General features: G+C 42.2%; 1 protein-coding gene across 1 annotated transcript in view; it reads left to right on the top strand.

Annotated features, from left to right (window-relative positions):
• The first annotated feature begins 1639 nt into the window (after positions 1 to 1639).
• Positions 1640 to 20206, top strand: part of LOC121875422 (Down syndrome cell adhesion molecule-like protein Dscam2) — a 63339-nt gene continuing 44772 nt past the window's right edge. The window contains exons 1-3 of the mRNA XM_042379979.1: positions 1640 to 1737; positions 3843 to 4004; positions 19122 to 19269. Coding sequence (XP_042235913.1) covers positions 19182 to 19269 — 88 coding nt within the window. The 5' untranslated portion in view covers positions 1640 to 1737; positions 3843 to 4004; positions 19122 to 19181. The remainder of the gene's footprint in view (positions 1738 to 3842; positions 4005 to 19121; positions 19270 to 20206) is intronic.

Genomic DNA, 20206 nt, shown 5'->3' with positions numbered 1-20206 from the left:
TCATTTAATATCGTCACTCTTCACTTTGTTGACTAAAATAAAGTTAAATCCTTTTGTCTTTAACGCATCTATACCAACTCCATCTTGTTTCCTTGACTTTGAAGAATATTAAACATGTTTCATATTTCCTCAGCAGCATTACCATATCTTATCAGTCATGAGCTATGTGGTAAAATTTCCTTCCATCACAAAGTTTATGTTAAAATATTCTTGTAAATGTGTAAACAGACTTAAAATCTTATTCGTGTAAAAGTTTTCTTATTTCACGACAAACTAGTTACCTTGACAGGGTAGGGTAGGGTAGGGTAGGGTAGGGTAGGGTAAGGGGTAGTAGGGTAGGGTAGGTGGTAGGGTTGAAGTTTAGCCACCACTTTCCTTCATTCTTTCTCCACCTTGTTCTCCCTCTCTCCTTACTCCTCCTTCACTCTTCCCTATTCTCCCTCTCACTCTCCCTGTCCCTCCCTCCCTCTCCCCCACTCTCCCCCCTCTCCCCCACTCCCTCCCTCTCCCTCGGTTCAGACGTGTCTAGTATAATTACTTTATGCCGAAAATAACACTGGTGGGAGAGGTTCTATGTTGGGAGGGGCTCTATGTGAGAGCTCTAATGGTGTGTGAGAGAGCTCTAATGGTGTGTGAGAGAGCTCTAATGGTGTGTGAGAGAGCTCTAATGGTGTGTGAGAGAGCTCTAATGGTGGGTGAGAGCTCTAATAGGGTGAGAGAAACCTCTAATGGTGTGTGAAAGAGCTCTAATGGAAACTGAGAGAGCTCTAAAAAGTATGCAAAGCTCTAAACAGCTCTAAGTGACCATAGACTATATATATATTAAATTAATGGCCGCATTTCCTAAAGGCGGAAACAGTCTATTAATGGTCGTGGTTAAAGGTGGGGTTATTTAACAGACCTGAGTTAATTATCAGGGGTTATTTAACAGACCTGAGTTAATTATCAGGGGTTATTTAACAGACCTGAGTTAATTATCAGAGGTTATTTAACAGACCTGAGTTAATTATCAGGGGTAATTTAACAGACCTGAGTTAATTATCAGGGGTTATTTAACAGACCTGAGTTAATTATCAGGGGTAATTTCATGCTGGGGTAATTTACAGTTAATTAATTTATTAAAACTGATTTATTATTAATTATAATTCATTCTTAACTAAATACCATTTAATCGTATATATTATAATTTTTAATAATCTTTCAGGCATTTTTTACCTCAGTTTCCAATTATTATTTTTCTCATTTATTCTTTTCATTCAAGATTCAATTTCCTTTTGTTGTTTTTTTACGTTCATTTTTTTATTCTGGATTAATTCTATTATTTTATTTATTATGTCGAATTTTATTTATTTCTTCTGCTTCGTTTGGTTAGGTTAGGTTAGGGAGGCATAGAGACGTGGGTGAGAGGTGAGGTAGGGTGGGGAGGGAGGGTGAGGGACGGTGGGGGTGTGGGGAGGGTGAGGGACGGTGGGGGTGTGGGGAGGCTGAGATGGAAAGGTGTCTCAAGGTGTGTCATAATGTGTGTCATAAGGTGTGTCATAAGGTGTGTCATAGGTGTGTCATAAGGTGTCATCATGTGTCACAGATGGAGGGTGTGCGTCAGGTGCTGGACAACGGGACGCTGGTGTTCCGCCCTTCCCCGCCCACCACTACCACAGTCACGTACACGCCGCCACGTACACCTGCACGGCGTCTCCCGGGGCGTCTTGCTGGCCACGCCCATGATCGTCCGTGCTGGTACGTGATTATGCTTATTGTATCTCTCTGTCAGTGTGTGTACGTGCTGGTCCGTGTTGGTATGAGATTATGCTTATATCTCTGTCATTCTTAGTACGTGATTGTTCTTATTTATATTATGTTTTATTAGTCGTAATCCGTGTTTGTCCGTGATGGTACCGTACGTGATTTTACTAATTACTTCCGTAACACAAAGGAGTGTTCGTTACAAGACTAGCGAGGTCACCCTAAAGCTATATCTTGCGCTTGTGAGACCTCACTTGGATTACGCAGTTCAGTTCTGGTCACCGTACTACAGAATGGATATAGAATCCTTGGAAAGAATTCAGAGGAGAATGACAAGACTAATCCAGGGCATTTGGAACCTTGAGTACAGAGACAGGTTAAAGCATCTTAATTTGCACTCCCTCGAGAGACGTAGAGTGAGGGCGACCTGATAGAGGTGTATAAATGGAAGTCAGGGCTAAACAAAGGTGACATTACAAAGGTACTCAAACAATCCAACCAAGAAAGAACTCGTAACAATGGTTTTAAGTGAGACACATTTCGATTTAGGAGCGAGATAGGTAAACATTGGTTTGGAAATAGAGTAGTGGACGAGTGGAACAAGTTACCAAATATCATCATTAACTCGAATACCCTGGATAGCTTCAAACACAGGTTGGATGGATATATGACCAATAGGGGTTGGGTGTAAATGAGACTGCTTAGTATGGGCCAATAGACCTGCTGTAATTTCCTCCATTTTTGTGTTCTTATATTAGCAGTTACACACTTCACAAAATCAACCTCGTATACACATAACTCACTTAACGTAACATGACCCAACGTAACGTAACCCTATCTTAAATGACTTGTAAGCACGACCCGTATCACCATCTAGAAATAATAATAGCATTGTAGCCCCTGAGTCAATGTAAACAGATAATGGCGGACCTCTCGAAACACCACCCATCGGTTATGTCTTAAACTATAGACATAACAAGACATTTTTCTAGTCCTTGGGCGCTAAGATCAAGTTTTGTTCTGGTATTTAATTTTTAATACGAGTGTTGTTCTTCTCGGTGCGTTCTAGCGGTATACCAAAGTGATTTAATACTATTGGTGCGTTCTAGCGGAATATCAATACAATTTAATACTATTGGTGCATTCTAGCGGCAAACAGACGTCAATAAATATCATATAATTTACTTCATCACTACTTATCAAACTTACTCGTTGTTCTGTGTTGCTTATGATACGACTTTACTTATTAGTCAATCTTTAAAAAATCAAATCTTGTTGGGTGAGCGGTGGTGCCACATCTCACAAAACACGTCATTTGTACCAGTTATTAATGGAGGTAACTGTACCGTGTGTATTATTTTTGTCATTATATTTTTTTTAACATTGAGCTCGGATTGATGTTGTTAATATGAGCTCGTTTATATATTTCATTTTGTGGTATTTTATTTATTTGTTTATTCTTTACCCCCAAGGGATAGACTGCATGAATTCTTTTATTTTAACTAAAGTTGGAAAAAATATTATCAATTGGCCAATTAACTGAGTTCTCTCCACTTTTAGGCGTCGCTAACAACCAATACAATCCGTAGAAGGTGATTGGTTGTTGGTTGATAAAGTCTTGTTGCCATATCGATAATTCACCATAAAAGTATCCCTTATCAAATGGCTGAGAGAATTAAATGACGGCTATTATAATGTTTACCACCATGCCTCCATAGCAACCAACAACCAATCAGCTTTCATGAATTGTAATGGTTTATATGGACGCAAAAAGTGGGTAGAGCTTAGTCGAAAGGTCAATTGCCCCGGTAAATAATTAAGTAGAAATAATTGTTGTCAGGATTATTATCATTATTATTATTGAAAATTATGAATTCATTATTGTGTGTGTGTGTGTGTGTGTGTGTGTGTGTGTGTGTGTGTATGTGTTAACATACGAGTATCTTACATATACTTTTACAGGTGTTGGTTTAGTTTACAGGTGTGTACTAACAGGTGTGTGGTGTTGTTTACAGGTGTGTGTACTAAGAGATGAGGTGGTGTACTAACAGGTGTGTACTAACAGGTGTGTACTAACAGGTGTGTGGTGTCGTTTACAGTGGTGGTGGGAGAGTACGAGGTACAGGTGTACGACCAACTGGTAATGTCAGGTAACACAGCTGTACTCAGGTGTGCTGTTCCTTCCTACGTCAGAGAATACGTGACTGTCACCTCCTGGCTCCATGACGACGCCTTCAACATCTACCCGTCCCTCCACGGTGGTGAGTAGTCTGTCTATCTGTCTGTCTGTCTGTCTGTCTGTCTGTCTGTCTGTCTGTCTGTCTGTCTGTGCATGTTTTTCCCTCTATCTGCATGTTAAAGACTCTCTCTCTCTCTCTCTCTCTCTCTCACCATAACAAAAGGTAAGATAGGAAACACTGGGGAGAAAATGATGCCAGAAATACTTCCTTTGATGTTTCATTTTTACGTCATTAGGGAAATTTTTAGGGAAATATTCTATCCCTCTATGTTTGGAGTAATTGTTTTAGGGAAAATTCTATACTGGGGAAAATTTTGTGTTGGGGAAAATTCTGTGTTCTGGGGAAATAAATAAAAACAAACGTTTTTTTTTACCCTCTAGGGAAATTTCAGTTCCCTGGGGAAGACTAATTTCCCCGACAGAATAAAAAACTGTTGGTTCATTTCTCCCTGTGTGTGTTGAGGAATTATATTGTTGGAGAGAGGTGAGGGAGAGGGAGGGAGGGAGGAGAGAGGGAGGGAGGGAGGGAGGAGGGAGGGAGGGGAGGGAGAGGGAGGGAGGGAGGGAGGAGGAGGGAGGGAGGGAGGAGGGAGGAGGAGGGAGGGAGGGAGGGAGGAGGGAGGGAGGAGGGAGGGAGGAGGGAGGGAGGAGGAGGAGGAGGAGGAGGAGGAGAAGTAGAGGGGGAGAGAAGATGGAGGAAGGTAGGGTGGAGGAGAGAAGAGATAAAAAGAAAAAAAAAGAGGAAAGTTGAGAGGGATAGAGGGTAAAGGGAATTAAGGAAGAGACAGAAGGCTTTTGTCAGATCCTATGCATACATACATACATACATACATACATACACACATACATTTTCTCTCTTTCCATCTGTCTGTCTGTCTGTCTATCTGTCTCTCTCCCTATCTCTCCCCTTCCCCTCTCTGTCTACCCCCACACACACACACACACACACACACACACACACACACACACACACACACACATAGTCTCAGCCAGTCCCTACATGATCAGTGTTTGATGGCCGCGTTCATTTAATTATTCTTGTTTTTCTGTGTGTTTTCTTTTGTGTTCCTTGTGTTGGTTTATATGAGAGGGTTTAGTGTGTGTGTGTGTGTGTGTGTGTGTGTGTGTGTGTGTGTGTGTGTGTGTGTGTGTGTGTGTTATAATCAAACATTTCATTAATTTACCAACGCTAAGCCAAGCCAAGCAAGCCAGACTACCCAATGCCAGGCTATACAACGCCAGGCTACATATCGCCACCCAACGCCAGGCTACATATCGCCACCCAACGCCAGGCTACATATCGCCCCAACGCCAGGCCATATCGCCACCCAACGCCAGGCTACATATCGCCCCAACGCCAGGCTACATATCGCCACCCAACGCCAGGCTATACAACGCCAGGCTACATATCGCCACCCAACGCCAGGCTACATATCGCCACCCAACGCCAGGCTACATATCGCCACCCAACAGCCATATATACCAACGCCAGGCTACATATCGCCACCCAACGCCAGGCTATACAACGCCAGGCTACATATCGCCACCCAACGCCAGGCTACATATATATCACACCCAACAGGCTGCATATAGCCACCCAACGCCAGGTACATATCGCCACCCAACGCCAGGCTACATATCGCCACCCAACGCCAGGCTACATATCGCCACCCAACGCCAGCTACATATCGCCACCCAACGCCAGGCTACACAATTCCATTTCGCTTCACAGACAAAAAAATAAAAACAATATGATTTACAATTTTTATGGATGTTTTCTTTTGTGTGACAGAAAGTAGCATCCCAACAACAACAACAACAACAACAACAACAACAACAATAATAAAAAAAATATTCACAACAACAACAAAATTAATTACTTACTAGACACAAAAAACAAAATAAAATAAAATATGTTAATTAATATTCCCTTACTTATTAACAAACCTACACACACAAACACACACACAAACACACACACAAACCCACACACACACAAACCCACACACACAAACAAACACAAACACACACACAAGCACACACACAAACACACACACAAACACACACACAAACAAATGAATCATGTACATTAATCCACTTACATAACCTACATACATTAAACTATACATTTATGAATACACACAAAGCATTAAAACAGTCATACATACAACATGAATACACACATGAATACACACATGAATACACACATGAATACACACATGAATACACACATGAATACACACATGAATAAACACACAAATACACACACAAATACACACACAAATACACACACAAATACACACACAAATACACACATGAATACACACACAAATACACACACAAATACACACACAAATAGACACACAAATACGCACATGAATACACACATGAATACACACATGAATACACACACGCGGCAAAATATTTCATACATATTTAGTCAGAAATTTCTATATGAATTTAATAGAAAAATTGTGCTTGAATTTTTTTACGGTAATTACAGACATAATGATGAGTTAATAAAAGAATCTCTCTCTCTCTCTCTCTCTCTCTCTCTCTCTCCTTCTTCTCTCTCTCTCTCTCTCTTTCTCTCTCTCTCCTTCTCTCTCTCTCTCTCTCTCTCCTTCTCTCTCTCTCTCCTTCTCTCTCTCTCCTTCTCTCTCTCTCTCTCTCTCTCTCTCTTGTATAGGTGTAGGTACAGGTGAGTTTACAGGTGTAGGTACAGGTGTGTTTACAGGTGTAGGTACATGTGTGTTTATCAGTATATTAGCATGAATCTATCTATCTATCTATCTATCTATCTATCTATCTATCTATCTATCAACCAACCTTTAACGCTTTATTCCAATACAAAATAAGGTATCAACATTTTTTTTCCCAGGATTATGGACTATCATCCCCGATTCATTCCCCCATTTGGCAATTTTCTTCAATTTTCTAACTCATATCTATTCATCCCCTCTCTCTTTCTCTCTCTCTCTCACAGTTTTTCTCTACTTTATTGGTCTCTCTCCCTCTTCTCTCTCTCTCCCTCCCTCTTCTCTTTCACTGTTGTATTTCCTTCAGTAGCCTATCATTTATTTTTTCTCCCAGGATGCTCACCGCCCGAGTAACTCTCCCAAGGCGGGAAAGTTGGCGCCATCTCTATTGTTTATTTTTTGTCAACAAGTTCTCGGCGTTTGTCATTTGTTTTTATTTTGTCTTTTGTTATTCTCTTTCTCTTCCTTCCTTACTTCCTTCCTTCCTTCCTTCCTTCCTTCCTCTGTTCTTTTGTTTTGGGGCTTTGTTTACTTTTTGTTAATTATTGTTCGGTGTTTATCGTGTGTGTGTCTGTGTGTGTGTGTGTGCGTGTATGTGTGTGTGCGTGTATGTGTGTGTGTGTGTGTGTGTGTGTGTGTGTGTGTGCATCTACCACCCTTGAAATTCCTAGTACTGTTCTCTCTCTCTCTATCTTTCCCTCTCTCTCACCGTCCCTCCATCAGGCCGTCTCTTCACCAGGCTCAGGTGTGAAGGACCTCACCATCTCTTTGTTTACATCTACTGCAGGAAGTTCCTCTCGGGGTACCTTGTACTTCCTCTTCCTCTCTTACTGCCTCTCTTATCCCTCCTCTTTCGCCCTACTCTTCCTCCTCCTCTTTCCTCTCTTACTCCTCTTCTCCCTCCTCCTCCTCCTCCTCCTCTTCCACTGATACTCCTTCCTTCCTCCTCCCTCTCCTCCTGTTACTCCTATTCTTCTTATTCCTCTTCCTCTTTTACTCCTTCCTCACTCCCTTTACTCCTTCTTCTTCTCCTTTCATACCTCTCTTCTTCTTCCTCTTCCTACCTCGTCTCTCATAGATCAGCTTAAGTTAAGTTAGGTTAGGTTAGGTTAGGTTTACTCTATCGTCAAGGTTAGGTTAGGTTAGGTTAGGTTAGGTTAGGTTAGGTTAGGTTAGGTTTACTCTATCGTCAAGGTTAGGTTAGGTTAGGTTAGGTTAGGTTAGGTTAGGTTAGGTTAGGTTTACTCTATCGTCAAGGTAAACCTCTCACCTGGTCTACTAATTAACACCATGGTAACTCAACAGGTGTAAACAAACGAACCTGGTGATCTTAATTCCTATTGGTGATGACGTCATACCGTACCTCAGCAACCATTGCACATCATCAACAACTAAATCCAACCAAGAGCCTGATATGTGAGTGGGCTAGAGTGGGATGGAGTGGTCTGGAGTGGTCTGGAGTGGACTGGAGAAGGGTAAAGTTGGCTAAAGGGGGATGGAGTAAACTGGAGTGGTCTGGAGTGGACTGGAGTGGACTGGAGTGAAGTGGAGTTGATTGGAATGAAGTGGAGTGGACTGGAGTGGACTGGAGTGGACTGGAGTGGGCTGAGAAGGAGGAACAGGAAGCAGGGGAAAGTTAAAGTTACAAGACTTTGAGAGTTGGCTGGAGACACCGAGTTAACCCACTCAAGATGGCGGACACTGAGGAGGAGGAGGAGGAGGAGGAGGAGGTGATAGATGGTGGAGGAGGAGGAGAAAGAGGAGGAGGAGGAAGAGGAGGAAGAGGAGGAGGAGGTAGATGGAGAGAGGTGGTATGTGGAGGAAGAGGAGATAAATGAGTCCTCCTTCTCCTCCTCCTCTTCCTTCCCCTCCTCTTCTTCCTCATCATTACCCTCCTCCTCCTCCTCCTCCTCCTCCCCTTTTTCTTCCTCTTCTCCTCCTCCTCTTCACACAGGCTAAGGAAGGGTGGACGATCCAGTGAAAATAGAGGAACTTTAGTGAAAGATTTATTGACACATGCACTCTGGGGGCAGTGAGATAGTGAGAGTGGTGGAGGAGTGTTGGAGAGTGATGGGGGAGTGTTGAGAGGTTAGAGAGGGTGGGGGAGGTTTGAGAGTGTTGAGAGTAGTGGGGAATGTTGAGAGTGGTGGGGAGTGTTGGGGAGAGGTGGGGAGTGTTGGAGAGTGTTGGGGGAGTGGTGGGGGAGTGTTGGAGAGTGGTGGGAATGTTGAGAGTGGTGGGGAGGTTGGGAGAGGTGGGGTGTTGGAGAGTGGTAGAGAAATGTGGGGAGTGGTGGGGAGGGAGAGGGTGGGGAATGTGGAGAGGTGGTGGGAGAGGAGTGGTGGAGAATGGTGGGGAGTGGTGGGGAGTGTGGGAGTGTTGGAGTGTGGGAATGAGTATATACATGCACCCCAGTGACACACACACACACACACACACACACACACACACACACACACACACACACACACACACACACACGGCAGTCAATAAATCATATGAATTTAATACAAACAAACATCATATTGCTGACATATTTATACCGATAAAACAGCTGATGTGTGTGTGTGTGCTATGTATTGGTTGATCCTGAAACAAGGCTGTCATGACCCCCCTCCCTCCCCTCACCCACCCCTCCTCCCCACCTCCACCCCACTCACCCCTCTCCCTCCTCCCTCACTCACCTCCCCCACCTCCCCCTCACTCACCCCTCCCCACTCTCCCCACCACCCCCTCCTCCCACTCCTGCCTCAACTCTTCCCTCCCACTCCCTCCCCCACCTCTCACATCAAACACATCAAGCTTAAATTAACATCTAGCTTAAATTAACATCAAGCTTAAGTTAAAATCAATCTTAAATTAACATCAAGCTTCAGTTAACATCATGCTTAAGTTAACATCAAGCTTAAATTAACATCAAGCTTAAGTTAAAATCAATCTTAAATTAACATCAGCTTCAGTTAACATCATGCTTAAGTTAACATCAATCTTAACTTACCATCAAGCGTAAGTTAACATCAAGCTTAAGTTAACATCAAGCTTAAGTTAATAGCTGTGAGACTCAGAAGTGGGGGCTAAAAAGAAAATTCCAATACAAATTAACTGAGAAACTTTTCATTAAGTATTTCTGGAATAAGACCCGCGTCAAGGGGAGGTTTCTGCCTGACGAGGTGTGGTCTTTGTTCTCTCTATCTCTCTATCTCTCTCTCTCTCTTTTTCTTTCACTTTCTCTGTCTGTCTCTCTGTCTGTGTGTTTCTTCCTTTTATTCTCTCTCTCTCTCTCTCTCTCCTTCCCTTCCTTCTCTCCCACACTCTACCCTCTTCTTTTTCTCTCCCCCACTCCCTCCTTCAACCCCCTTCTCCTTCTCTCCTTCACTTTCCCCTTCTCTCCTCTACTTTCTTCCTTCCCTCCTTCTCTGCCACACTACCCTATTCTCCTTCTCTCCCTCATTTCCTTCCCCCACCTCCTCCTTCTCTCCTTCTCTCTACCATCCCACCATGAGAATCGTACACCAAACCTTACCCCAAGGCCACTAACCCACACTTTTTACATCCAGATCATTTCTAAAACTGTCTTTGCTCTTTGAAGGCCAAAACAAAAAACAAATAAATATATAAATAAATAAAAGAGACTCACAGGGCTTTTATTTTCCTTCCCGTGAGAAAATAAAAATCTCTTTACCATTTGGAGACATAAAAATCCCAGGGTTGTTGTTCCTTTTTTTTATGTACCTGGAGACATCAAGCTAATTTTACCGTGAAGAGAAAGTGGATTCTATTTTTCAATTACATAGTGATTTAGATCTATTTTGTTCTGAGGTAAATTGGGTGGGGGCTATTTTGGTTGTAGTGGTGGTTGTGGTGGTTTGGGTGGGGGCTATTTTGGTTGTATTTTGGTTGTAGTGGTGGTTGTAGTGGTGGTTGTTATATTTGTGGTTGTTGTGGTGGTTGTTGTTGTAGTAGTAGTAGTAGTGAGAGGAGGAGGAGGAGGAAAATGAGGAAGAGGAAACAGAAGAAGTAGAGGAAAAAGAGAAGTAGGAAGAGGAAGAATAGGAGGAGGAAAAGAAGGAAAAAGAAGGAAGACGAGAAGGGGAAGATGAGTAAGAAGAAGGGGAAGAAGGGAGGAGGAGAGGAAAAAAGGAGGAGAAGAGGAATAAGAAGAGTAGTAAAAAAAAGAATAAGAAGAGGAGGAGGAGAAGGATGATGCCAGCCTAATTACTACCAACAAGGGAAGGAGGGGGGAGGAGGGGGGAGGGGGGGTCATTAACAAGCCTTACCTGAACACTCAAAACGTTTTCCTCACACCTGCTAAACGTTTATAGTCTCTAGTACCTGGCAAACGTTTCTATTGACAGCAAAAGTCCAGCTAGTATCGTTTATATGCCTTTTGTGTATATAAGAACGTTTTTTTGTGTATTTGTAAATAGTGAATGCGTTTGTCTTGATCAATGAGTGTTTTTGTTATAGGGGGATAGTATGTTTTTGTTCGTACTGTTTGTTTGTATTTGTCGTAAGTTGTGTTTGTACTGTAGATATTTCAGGGTTGTAATATATGGATTCTAGGGTTGTGTTGTTGTAGCCATATTTATTGTATTTGTGTATTGTATTTGTGTTATTGTATTTGTTATTGTATTTGTTATTGTATTTGTTATTGTATTTATGTCGTTGTATCTGTCAAGTATTCTTCCTCTGCTTCCCATCCAGCAAAGGGCGTCAGGCAGATACACACTTCCTCTTTCATTCAATTACTAAATATAAAATAAGAGTTGAGAAGATTGCGGTGTCGGTAGGTGCGCGCGTGGCTGTGATCATTATGGTAAGAATAGAAAGATTAAAGTTATGATGAATGAAAGGAATTTAGGTATTTTTGGGAGGTTGGGTGAAAAACGACGCGGATATGGGTGACGGAGAGGCGTTGCTGGGGACAGGTGAAGGGAGTAAAGTCGGGGGGGGGTGTTTGGGAGCAGCTATGAGGTAGGAGTGATTGAAGAGGAGTGGGATCAGATATCAAGAGGGAGTGATTGAAGAGGAGTGGGATCAGATATCAAGAGGGAGTGATTGAAGAAGAATTGGATCAGTTGAAGAATAAATACCTAGAAAGTGTAGTTTATAAGGAAGGAAGGAAGGAAGGAAGGAAGGAAGGAAGGAAGGGAGTGAATATGAAGTATAAAAAGAATAGTGGATAAAACAAAAGACAAATAGATGATAAATAAAGAGAACGAGTATAAAATGACCATAAAGGGAGAACTAAAATATACAAGAGAAAGAATTGAACGAGACAAGATTATCTATAAAACAATAAATAACAACAAAGGAGAAAAGAAAATGCGAAGGACAAAATAAAAGAAATGAAAGGAAGATTAAGGAAAACTCCTTTGAGAAATTGGTGAAGAAAACCATTGAGAGAGAGAGAGAGAGAGAGAGAGAGAGAGAGATTGTTAGGCACTCAAAGACATGAAGGGATGAAGGGATGATACGTATAAAACTGAGAGAAGATTACAATACAGGTAGGGCAGGTGAGGTACAGGTGAGGTACAGGTGAGGTACAGGTGAGTAGGTGAGGTAAGGGAGAGACTAAACCAGCTTAAGGTGAGTAACTCTCAGGACTCAATATAGAATCACCTTAAAAATACCAAGAAAAGGAAGATAGAGGAAAGTGATAGAATATATAACATGAATATATAGTCTACCTGTATCTGAAGTGACAGGTTAATTGGTGTTTATACCTGTCCAATATAAAGGTAGTGAGGATATAGTTCACATATATCACAAAGGAATATCATCATGTGGGTTAGGTTAGGTTAGGATTGGTTAGGGTTAGGTTAGGTTAGGTTAGGTTAAGTTAGGTTAGGATTGGTTAGGTTTAGGTTTAGGTTAGGTTGTACAATACTTTGATGGATAGAGTTGTAGGAGAGGTGAGAGAGTGAGAGTAATGGAAAGGGAGGAACAAGTTGATTGATATGGCAAATAGATACACATCTACGGGAGGCGGCTGAGCTGTTATTTCCAGATGACACTGTCGTAATGAATCGTTTGGAAAGCAATGTTGCGTATGTCCGTAAATGACTATGTAGAGGGGTAAAAGTTAATTAAATGAGAAGAAAGATAATTGAAATAAATAGAAAAGAGAGAAAAATAACAAGAAGGATAATAAAAAATGGTGTTAGAAGTGAAAGAGGGTAAACAGTGGTGGTGGCATGAGTGAATACCATGACGTGTGGTGTGATGAAGGTTGTGTGGTGGTCTAGGTGATGTGTGGAGGATGAAGGTTGGTGGTGGTGGTTCTAGGGTGATGTGGAGTGATGAAGGTTGGTGGTGGTGGTTCTAGGGTGATGTGATGAAGGTTGGTGGTGGTGGTTCTAGGGTGATGTGTGGAGTGATGAAGGTTGGTGGTGGTGGTTCTAGGGTGATGTGTGGAGTGATGAAGGTAAATGAGAGGAATGTGTTGGTATCTTGTTATGGAAGAGTCAGCTATTGGTGGAGGATATTTATTCAACACCTTGAGTACAAGACTTAAGCCCTTGAGTACGATGATACTGTACTAAAGGGGTTGAGTAATCGTAATCAGGGGTGTGTGTATGTATGTATGTGTGTTTATGTGTGTATGAGTGTTTAGGTGAGTATACAGTATATGGTTGTGTGTGTGTGTGTGTGTGTGTGTGTGTGTTTGGATACATGTGTTTATGTAAGTATGTATAAAGTATAATATGTATTTACGTCAATATATGTGTGTGTGGTGTGTGTGTGTGTGTGTGTGTGTGTGTGTGTGTGTGTGTGTGTGTGTGTGTAATTACAAATTAAACTCATTAACCAGAGGATCACTTTCTCCCCAGATTGAATGTGAGTTTTAGAATTCTCTCATGTTGGTTTGTTTATTTTCTGGGGATGTATTACAATGAGGAGTGTAGCGTCTGTCTGTCTGTCTGTCTGTCTGTCTGTCTGTCTGTCTGTCTCTTTTTTCCCTCTGTCTGTCTGCCTCGCTCTCTGTCTGCCTCCTCCTGTTCTCCTTCTCTCTCCTCCTCTCCTTCCTTCCCTTTCCTCTCTTCCTACTTCCTACCCCCCCCTCTCTCTCTCTCTCCTTCTCCCTCTCCTCTCTCTCTCTCTCTCTCCTCGCTCACTCACCAGAACGAGAAAGTCAATGAAAAAAAATTATTTCGCGGTGGCTTTATTCGCCTCCAGTTAATAACATAATTGCAGTGTCGCTATTTTGTCCTCGCCCAAAATACCGTTCCATGCGAGAGACAAAATATATATATACACACAAAATGGTTTATCACAGAGTAGGAGATAATGGTAGGAGATAATGGTGGGGAGATAATGGTGGGAGATAATGGGAGATACTGGTGAGAATGAGATGGTGGAGATAATGGTGAGATAATGGGAATGTGGGAGATAATGGTGAGATAATGGTGAGAATGGTGGGAGATAATGGTGAGATAATGGTGAAGATAATGGGGGGTGGTGGGAGATAATGGTGGGAGATAATGGTGGGAGATAATGGTGGGAGATAATGGTGAGGAGATAATGGTGGGAAGATAATAGGAGATAATGGTAGGAGATAATGGTGGGAGATAATGGTAGGAGATAATGGTGGAATGTGGGAGATAATGGTGAGAATAATGGTGGAGATAATGGTGGGAGATAATGGTGGGAGATAATGGTGGGAGATACTGGTGGGAGATAATGGTGGGAGATAATGGTGGGAGATAATGTGTAGGAGATAATGGTGGGGAGATAATGGTAGGAGATAATGGTAGAGATAATGGTAGGAGATAATGTGGGAGATAATGGTGGGAGATACTGGTGGGAGATAATGGTGGGAGATAATGGTGGGAATACTGTGGGAGATAATGGTGGGAGATAGTAGGAGATAATGGTGGGAGATAATGGTAGGAGATAATGGTAGGAGATAATGGTGGGAGATAATGGTGGGAGATAATGGTGGGAGATAATGGTGGGAGATAATGGTGGGAGATAATGGTGGGAGATACTGGTGGAATAATGGTGGGAGATAATGTGGGAGATAATGGTGGGGAGATATGGTGGGAGATAATGGTGGGAGATAATGGTAGGAGATAATGGTGGGAATAATTGGGAGATAATGGTGAGATAATGGTGGGAATAATGGTGGGAGATACTGGTGGAATGGGAGATAATGGACGATGGGATGATAAATAAGAATAAGATGATAAAAATGAGTAGATAAGGAGACATGAGATTAAGAGACAGCAGAGGTGAATGTATCAGCAAGACTGAACAATGGCTGGGGTTTAGCTTGAGAGAGAGAGAGAGAGAGAGAGATATGTACTGGGGAAGATTTAGTTAACTTAGTGTGTGTGTGTGTGTGTGTGTGTGTGTGTGTGTGTGTGTGTGTGTGTGTGTGTGTGTGTGTGTGTGTGGTGTGTGTGTGTATGAGCAGTAACAAGACACAATAAACAGGCAACAAACTGATGTAAACATGTAAACAAAAAAGTGTCTACGTGAGAGATATTGTCAGATTTTTCTCCTCAGGTAAGACAGACAGGTAGAGAGCTGAGACTGGCAGAGAAAGAATAATAACTAAGAGAAGGATGATAGAGGGAAGAGGGTGAACAAATGGGGTTAAGGACGGACATACGTACATACATACATACATACATTCATACATACATACATACATACATATACATACATACATACATACATACATACATACATACAACAATACTACTACGTACATAATACATACATTATATACATACATACAATATAAATAAAAGAAAGATGTGATATGTAAAAAGCAATGGTGACCGAGAATGAGTGGTGATGGTGGTGATGGTGATAGGTGGTGGTGATGGTGGGTGGTGATGGTGGTGGTGATGGTGGTGGTGATGGTGGTGATGGTGGTGGTGGTGATGGTGGTGGTGGTGGGTGATGGGTGGTGGTGATGGGTGGTGGTGATGGGTGGTGGTGATGGTGGTGATGGGTGGTGGTGATGGTGTAAAAAAAACCACATCTATTGTATTGTTGTGTAAGAAAAATACCATAGTAAGATAGTTAGAATAAATGAATATAATGATGGTCTGATTGTGTGTGTGTGTGTGTGTGTGTGTGTGGTAGGAAGGAGATAATGGTAGAGACTAGTGGTAGGTAATAGGTCACACACACACACACACACACACACACAGTACATCATACAGGATAAGTGGTGGTAATATCACAAGCGATTATCGCCTGGTCCACCCACGCTGTCTGGCTGTTGGTGTGTTGGTGGAGAGAGAGAGAGAGAGAGAGAGAATATTAGCTTCATGGTCATTGAAAAGTGACTAAGGTGGAGTTATCGCAAGAGGCCAGCCATAACCTCTTGACCTGTGGCTTTTGGCCGTGAAAAAAGAGAGGAGGAGGAGGAGGAGAGGAGAGGAGAGAGGGAGGAGGAGGAAGAAGAGGAGAGGATGGAGAGGACAAGGGAGGAGGAGGAAAGGAGGAGAACAACAACAACCACCACTACAACTACAACAACAACAACAACAACAACAACAACAACAACGTCAACCATCATGAAGAAGAAATGGAAAAGAAAGAGACGAAAGAGAGAAAGAGAGAATAATGAATAAATAAAGACAATAACAAAACAATAAAGTACAGATATATGAGAGAGAAAGACAGAGAAAGAGACGAAAGAGGAAGCAGAAGAATCCCAATAAACCAGACACAGAGAGACAAAGAGAATAAACGAGACAGTATAGAAATATGACAATTAATGAGGCAATGAAACAGAAAACGAAAAGAGGAATTAAAAAGAAATTGAAAGAGGGAAGAGGAGGAGGGAAGAGGAGAAAGAGGAGGACAGTGGGAGTGAGATAGGGTAATAAAGAGGGAGATAGGGCAATAAAGAGAGATGGAGGAGAGGGGAGAGAGTAATAAAGGGTGGAGGAAAAATAACAGAACAGAGGAATAAGAGAAATGTGACAGAGGGAAGTGAAGCAAGGAGAGAGAGAGAGAGAGAGAGAGAGAGACAGAAAGACAGACAGACAGACAGACAGACAGACAGACAAGACAGACAGACAGACAGACAGACAGACAGGAACAGACAGACAGACAGACAGATAGACAGACAGATACACAGACAGACAGACAGACAGACAGACAGACAGACAAACACATAAACAGCCGTCAAGCGAATACCCTTGGGGAAAAAACACAAAAAAACACCAAAAAAGCAAAAGTTGGACAGTTAAAGAAAGGAAGGGGGAGAGAAAAAAAAGCGAAAGGGGTATAGAGAAGAAAGAAGCGAAAAGATGGTATTACACACACGGGGGGAAGAGAGAGCCGATAAAAATGTGGATTAAGGAGATAACGGAGGAGGGGGGAGGGAGAGGTGGGTGATGAAGTGCGGATGACGATGGATGAGAGAGAGAAGAGATGATGATGGGAGGAGGAGGAGAATGGTGGAGTGGGAAGAAAAGAGGAGGAGAATAGGAGGAGGAGTAATCACGCCAATAAAAAAAAAAAAAACCAACCCCAACCACACCAACACATAACATTATACCACACACACACAACACACACACACTATCAACCCACACCAACCACCACTACTCACCACTACTACCACTATCACCACTACTACCACTATCACCACCACTACACACTACTATCACCACTATCAATTAGCATCATGTCATTCCCTATTTAACTTAACCAATGGGAAGTAAACTAATGAAACACACGATACTGTTTACAATGTTATCAAGTGACGTCATTATTTCCTGAGAACCAATTAGGTGTTCTAAAATTGGTCTTATTGTGTTGACGTATTTGTGGGTGAAAGACTCTCTCTCCTCTCTCCTTATTTTCTATATAAGCCAGGGCGACTCTTTCCATTACAACTTGCAGTTCATACCGCCACTTTTCTTACTTTAACCAAATTTATACAGTAAGTCAGTTTGTGGGCGAGTGTGGCGGGCGTCCAGTTTAGTCCTGGAGTGACGGTTCTTTTCTGTGTTGTGGGAGCAAGAGCTGTGATAAGACCTTACTGCCTCCCTGCCTCACCTCTCAACACTCACCATGAATTATAAATTGTTTTCAGTCAATATTTCTTCTCCGTAATAGCATCCTAATAGCATAAAATATTAAGACTTATCGAATGAAAGTCAAACACTATTAAAATCCTCCCTCCCCCGACCCTCTTCCCCCGTGGCGACCATCTTGAAAATTTAGGCTAAGAACTTGAGGAAATATCTCGACTCGGAAGGAGCTTGGGAGGCTGTGTTAACTCCTAATTATAGAATATATGATTGAAATAAAGTTTATAAATTACCTTCCTCAAATAAAAACCAAAATTAATGGCTTCCATGACAATACATCAGAGGAAATGTGTGAACGTGCTTGAAAAAAAAGTACCTCCTTTTCCCTTGCAATCACAAAACAATAACTGTGATTTTTTTTATATAACTAACAATCACCGAAGTATTAAATAAAACAAAAGCAAACAGAGTGTTTTGTTTACATCGACCCACACAAATATATAAACAAACCCTAAGGTAGTAAATAATTCAACCTGAAGAGCGTCTCAGCTGAACACCTCAAAGCGAGCGGTCGGACATTTCCAGCACTTGCTTTAACTTGAGCTTCTTGCTCACTTGCTCACATTACCAAACTCTCTCTCTCTCTCTCTCTCTCTAATATAACCCGGAAAAGTTGTGTACCTCATTTATAATTTATTTCTTTCGTGTGAGCTAGTGAGTTAATGTTTACAAATGATTCGTTCACTAAGGCTGGTGATGGTGGTGCACTAATTGGTAATGTTTACAACTAGCACGAGGAATAGTTAATGTTTGCTAGTTACGTGTTTCAGTCGTTAGTTATTTAATGTTTGGGAAGTATGACATTAATATTTATCTCTACTCAGATGGGAAGTACCACACTAACCCGTCCTCCCTCCTCCAGATGGGAAGTACCACACTAACCCGTCACTTCTCTCCTCCAGATGGGAAGTACCACACTAACCCGTCACTTTCCCTCCTCCAGATGGGAAACCACACTAACCGTCACTTCCTCCTCCAGATGGGAACACCTCCAGATGGAACACTAACCGTCACTCCTCCTCCAGATGGGAAGTACCACACAACCTCCCCCTCCTCCAGATGGAATACATAACCCGCACCCCTCCCAGATGGAGTACACACTAACCCGTCACTTCCTCCTCCAGATGGAAGTACCACACTAACCGTCACTCCTCCTCCAGATGGGAAGTACCACACTAACCCGTACTCCCTCCTCCAGATGGGAAGTACCACACTAACCCGTCACTTCCTCCCTCCAGATGGGAGTACCACACTAACCCGTCACTTCCTCCTCCAGATGGGAAGTACCACACTAACCCGTCACTCCTCCTCCAGATGGGAAGTACCACATGACCAGTGACGGGGAGCTTCACGTGCTGGAGGTCAGTCCCCAGGATGGTCTCCAGGTTCCAGTGCCGCACCCTACACCAGCTGACAGGTCTGACCCAGCTGTCTCGCACACCTGCCCGGATCATTATTACAGGTGTGTCCCTCACTGTCTCTCCACTATCTCTCTGTCTCTCTCTCTCTATCTCTATCTCTCACTACCCTCTCAGTATCTCTCCCTTCCTTACACCAGCTGACAGGTCTGACCCAGCTGTCCTCTAACCGCCCGGATCATTATTACAGGTGGGTGTCTCTCACTATCTCTGTTTCTCTCACTGTCTCTCTCTCACCAGCTGACAGGTCTCATCCAACTGTCTACGTCACTTTAATTATAATCCAACTACAGGTAAGTCTAATTAAATATCTCATCATACTCAAATGGCTAATCATCATACTCAAGGGACTAAATCATCATACTCAAGGGTTAAACTCATCATACTCAAGGGTTAATCATCATACTCAAGGGACTAAATCATCATACTCAAAGGGTTAAATCATCATACTCAAGGGGTTAAATCATCATACTCAAAGGGTTAAATCATCATACTCAAATGTACCAAAACTCCTATAAAACATTAACACAGGTAATTACTCTACTATTATTACCTGTCAAAAATAATCAAGAGTAATTAAACAGTTTCAATTTCAAAGTCTAATATTTTTATGTCCATCGGTAATGCAGTTTTTTCTCGTCTGTGTAAAAGCTTTAACCTGTATGTGTCAAGGCTTTTCTGTTTGTGTATAAAAGCTTTAATTTGTTTGGGTAAAAGCCTTAACAGACGGGAGTATGTTAAATGCCTATGTCACAAACACTTCACTTCTGTATGTGGATAAAGAGGAGGTGTCTGTAAGGTTCTGTAAGGTCCTGTAAGGTTCTGTTATGAATCTTTGTACCCAAAAACACACATAGCGTTACTTACTGTATCTGTGAAGGTGACAACGATGATGTAACACCTGTGGAGAGAAATACTGTTACTAATACATTTGTAACACTGGGAACACAACACTGGGTCTATGTAACACTAGTAACACAA

The sequence above is a fragment of the Homarus americanus genome, unplaced genomic scaffold, assembly GCF_018991925.1.
Source record: "Homarus americanus isolate GMGI-L3 unplaced genomic scaffold, GMGI_Hamer_2.0 scaffold53073, whole genome shotgun sequence".
In the NCBI taxonomy this organism is placed as follows: Eukaryota; Metazoa; Arthropoda; class Malacostraca; order Decapoda; family Nephropidae; genus Homarus; species Homarus americanus.
This window is presented reverse-complemented; position numbering and strand designations above follow the sequence as displayed.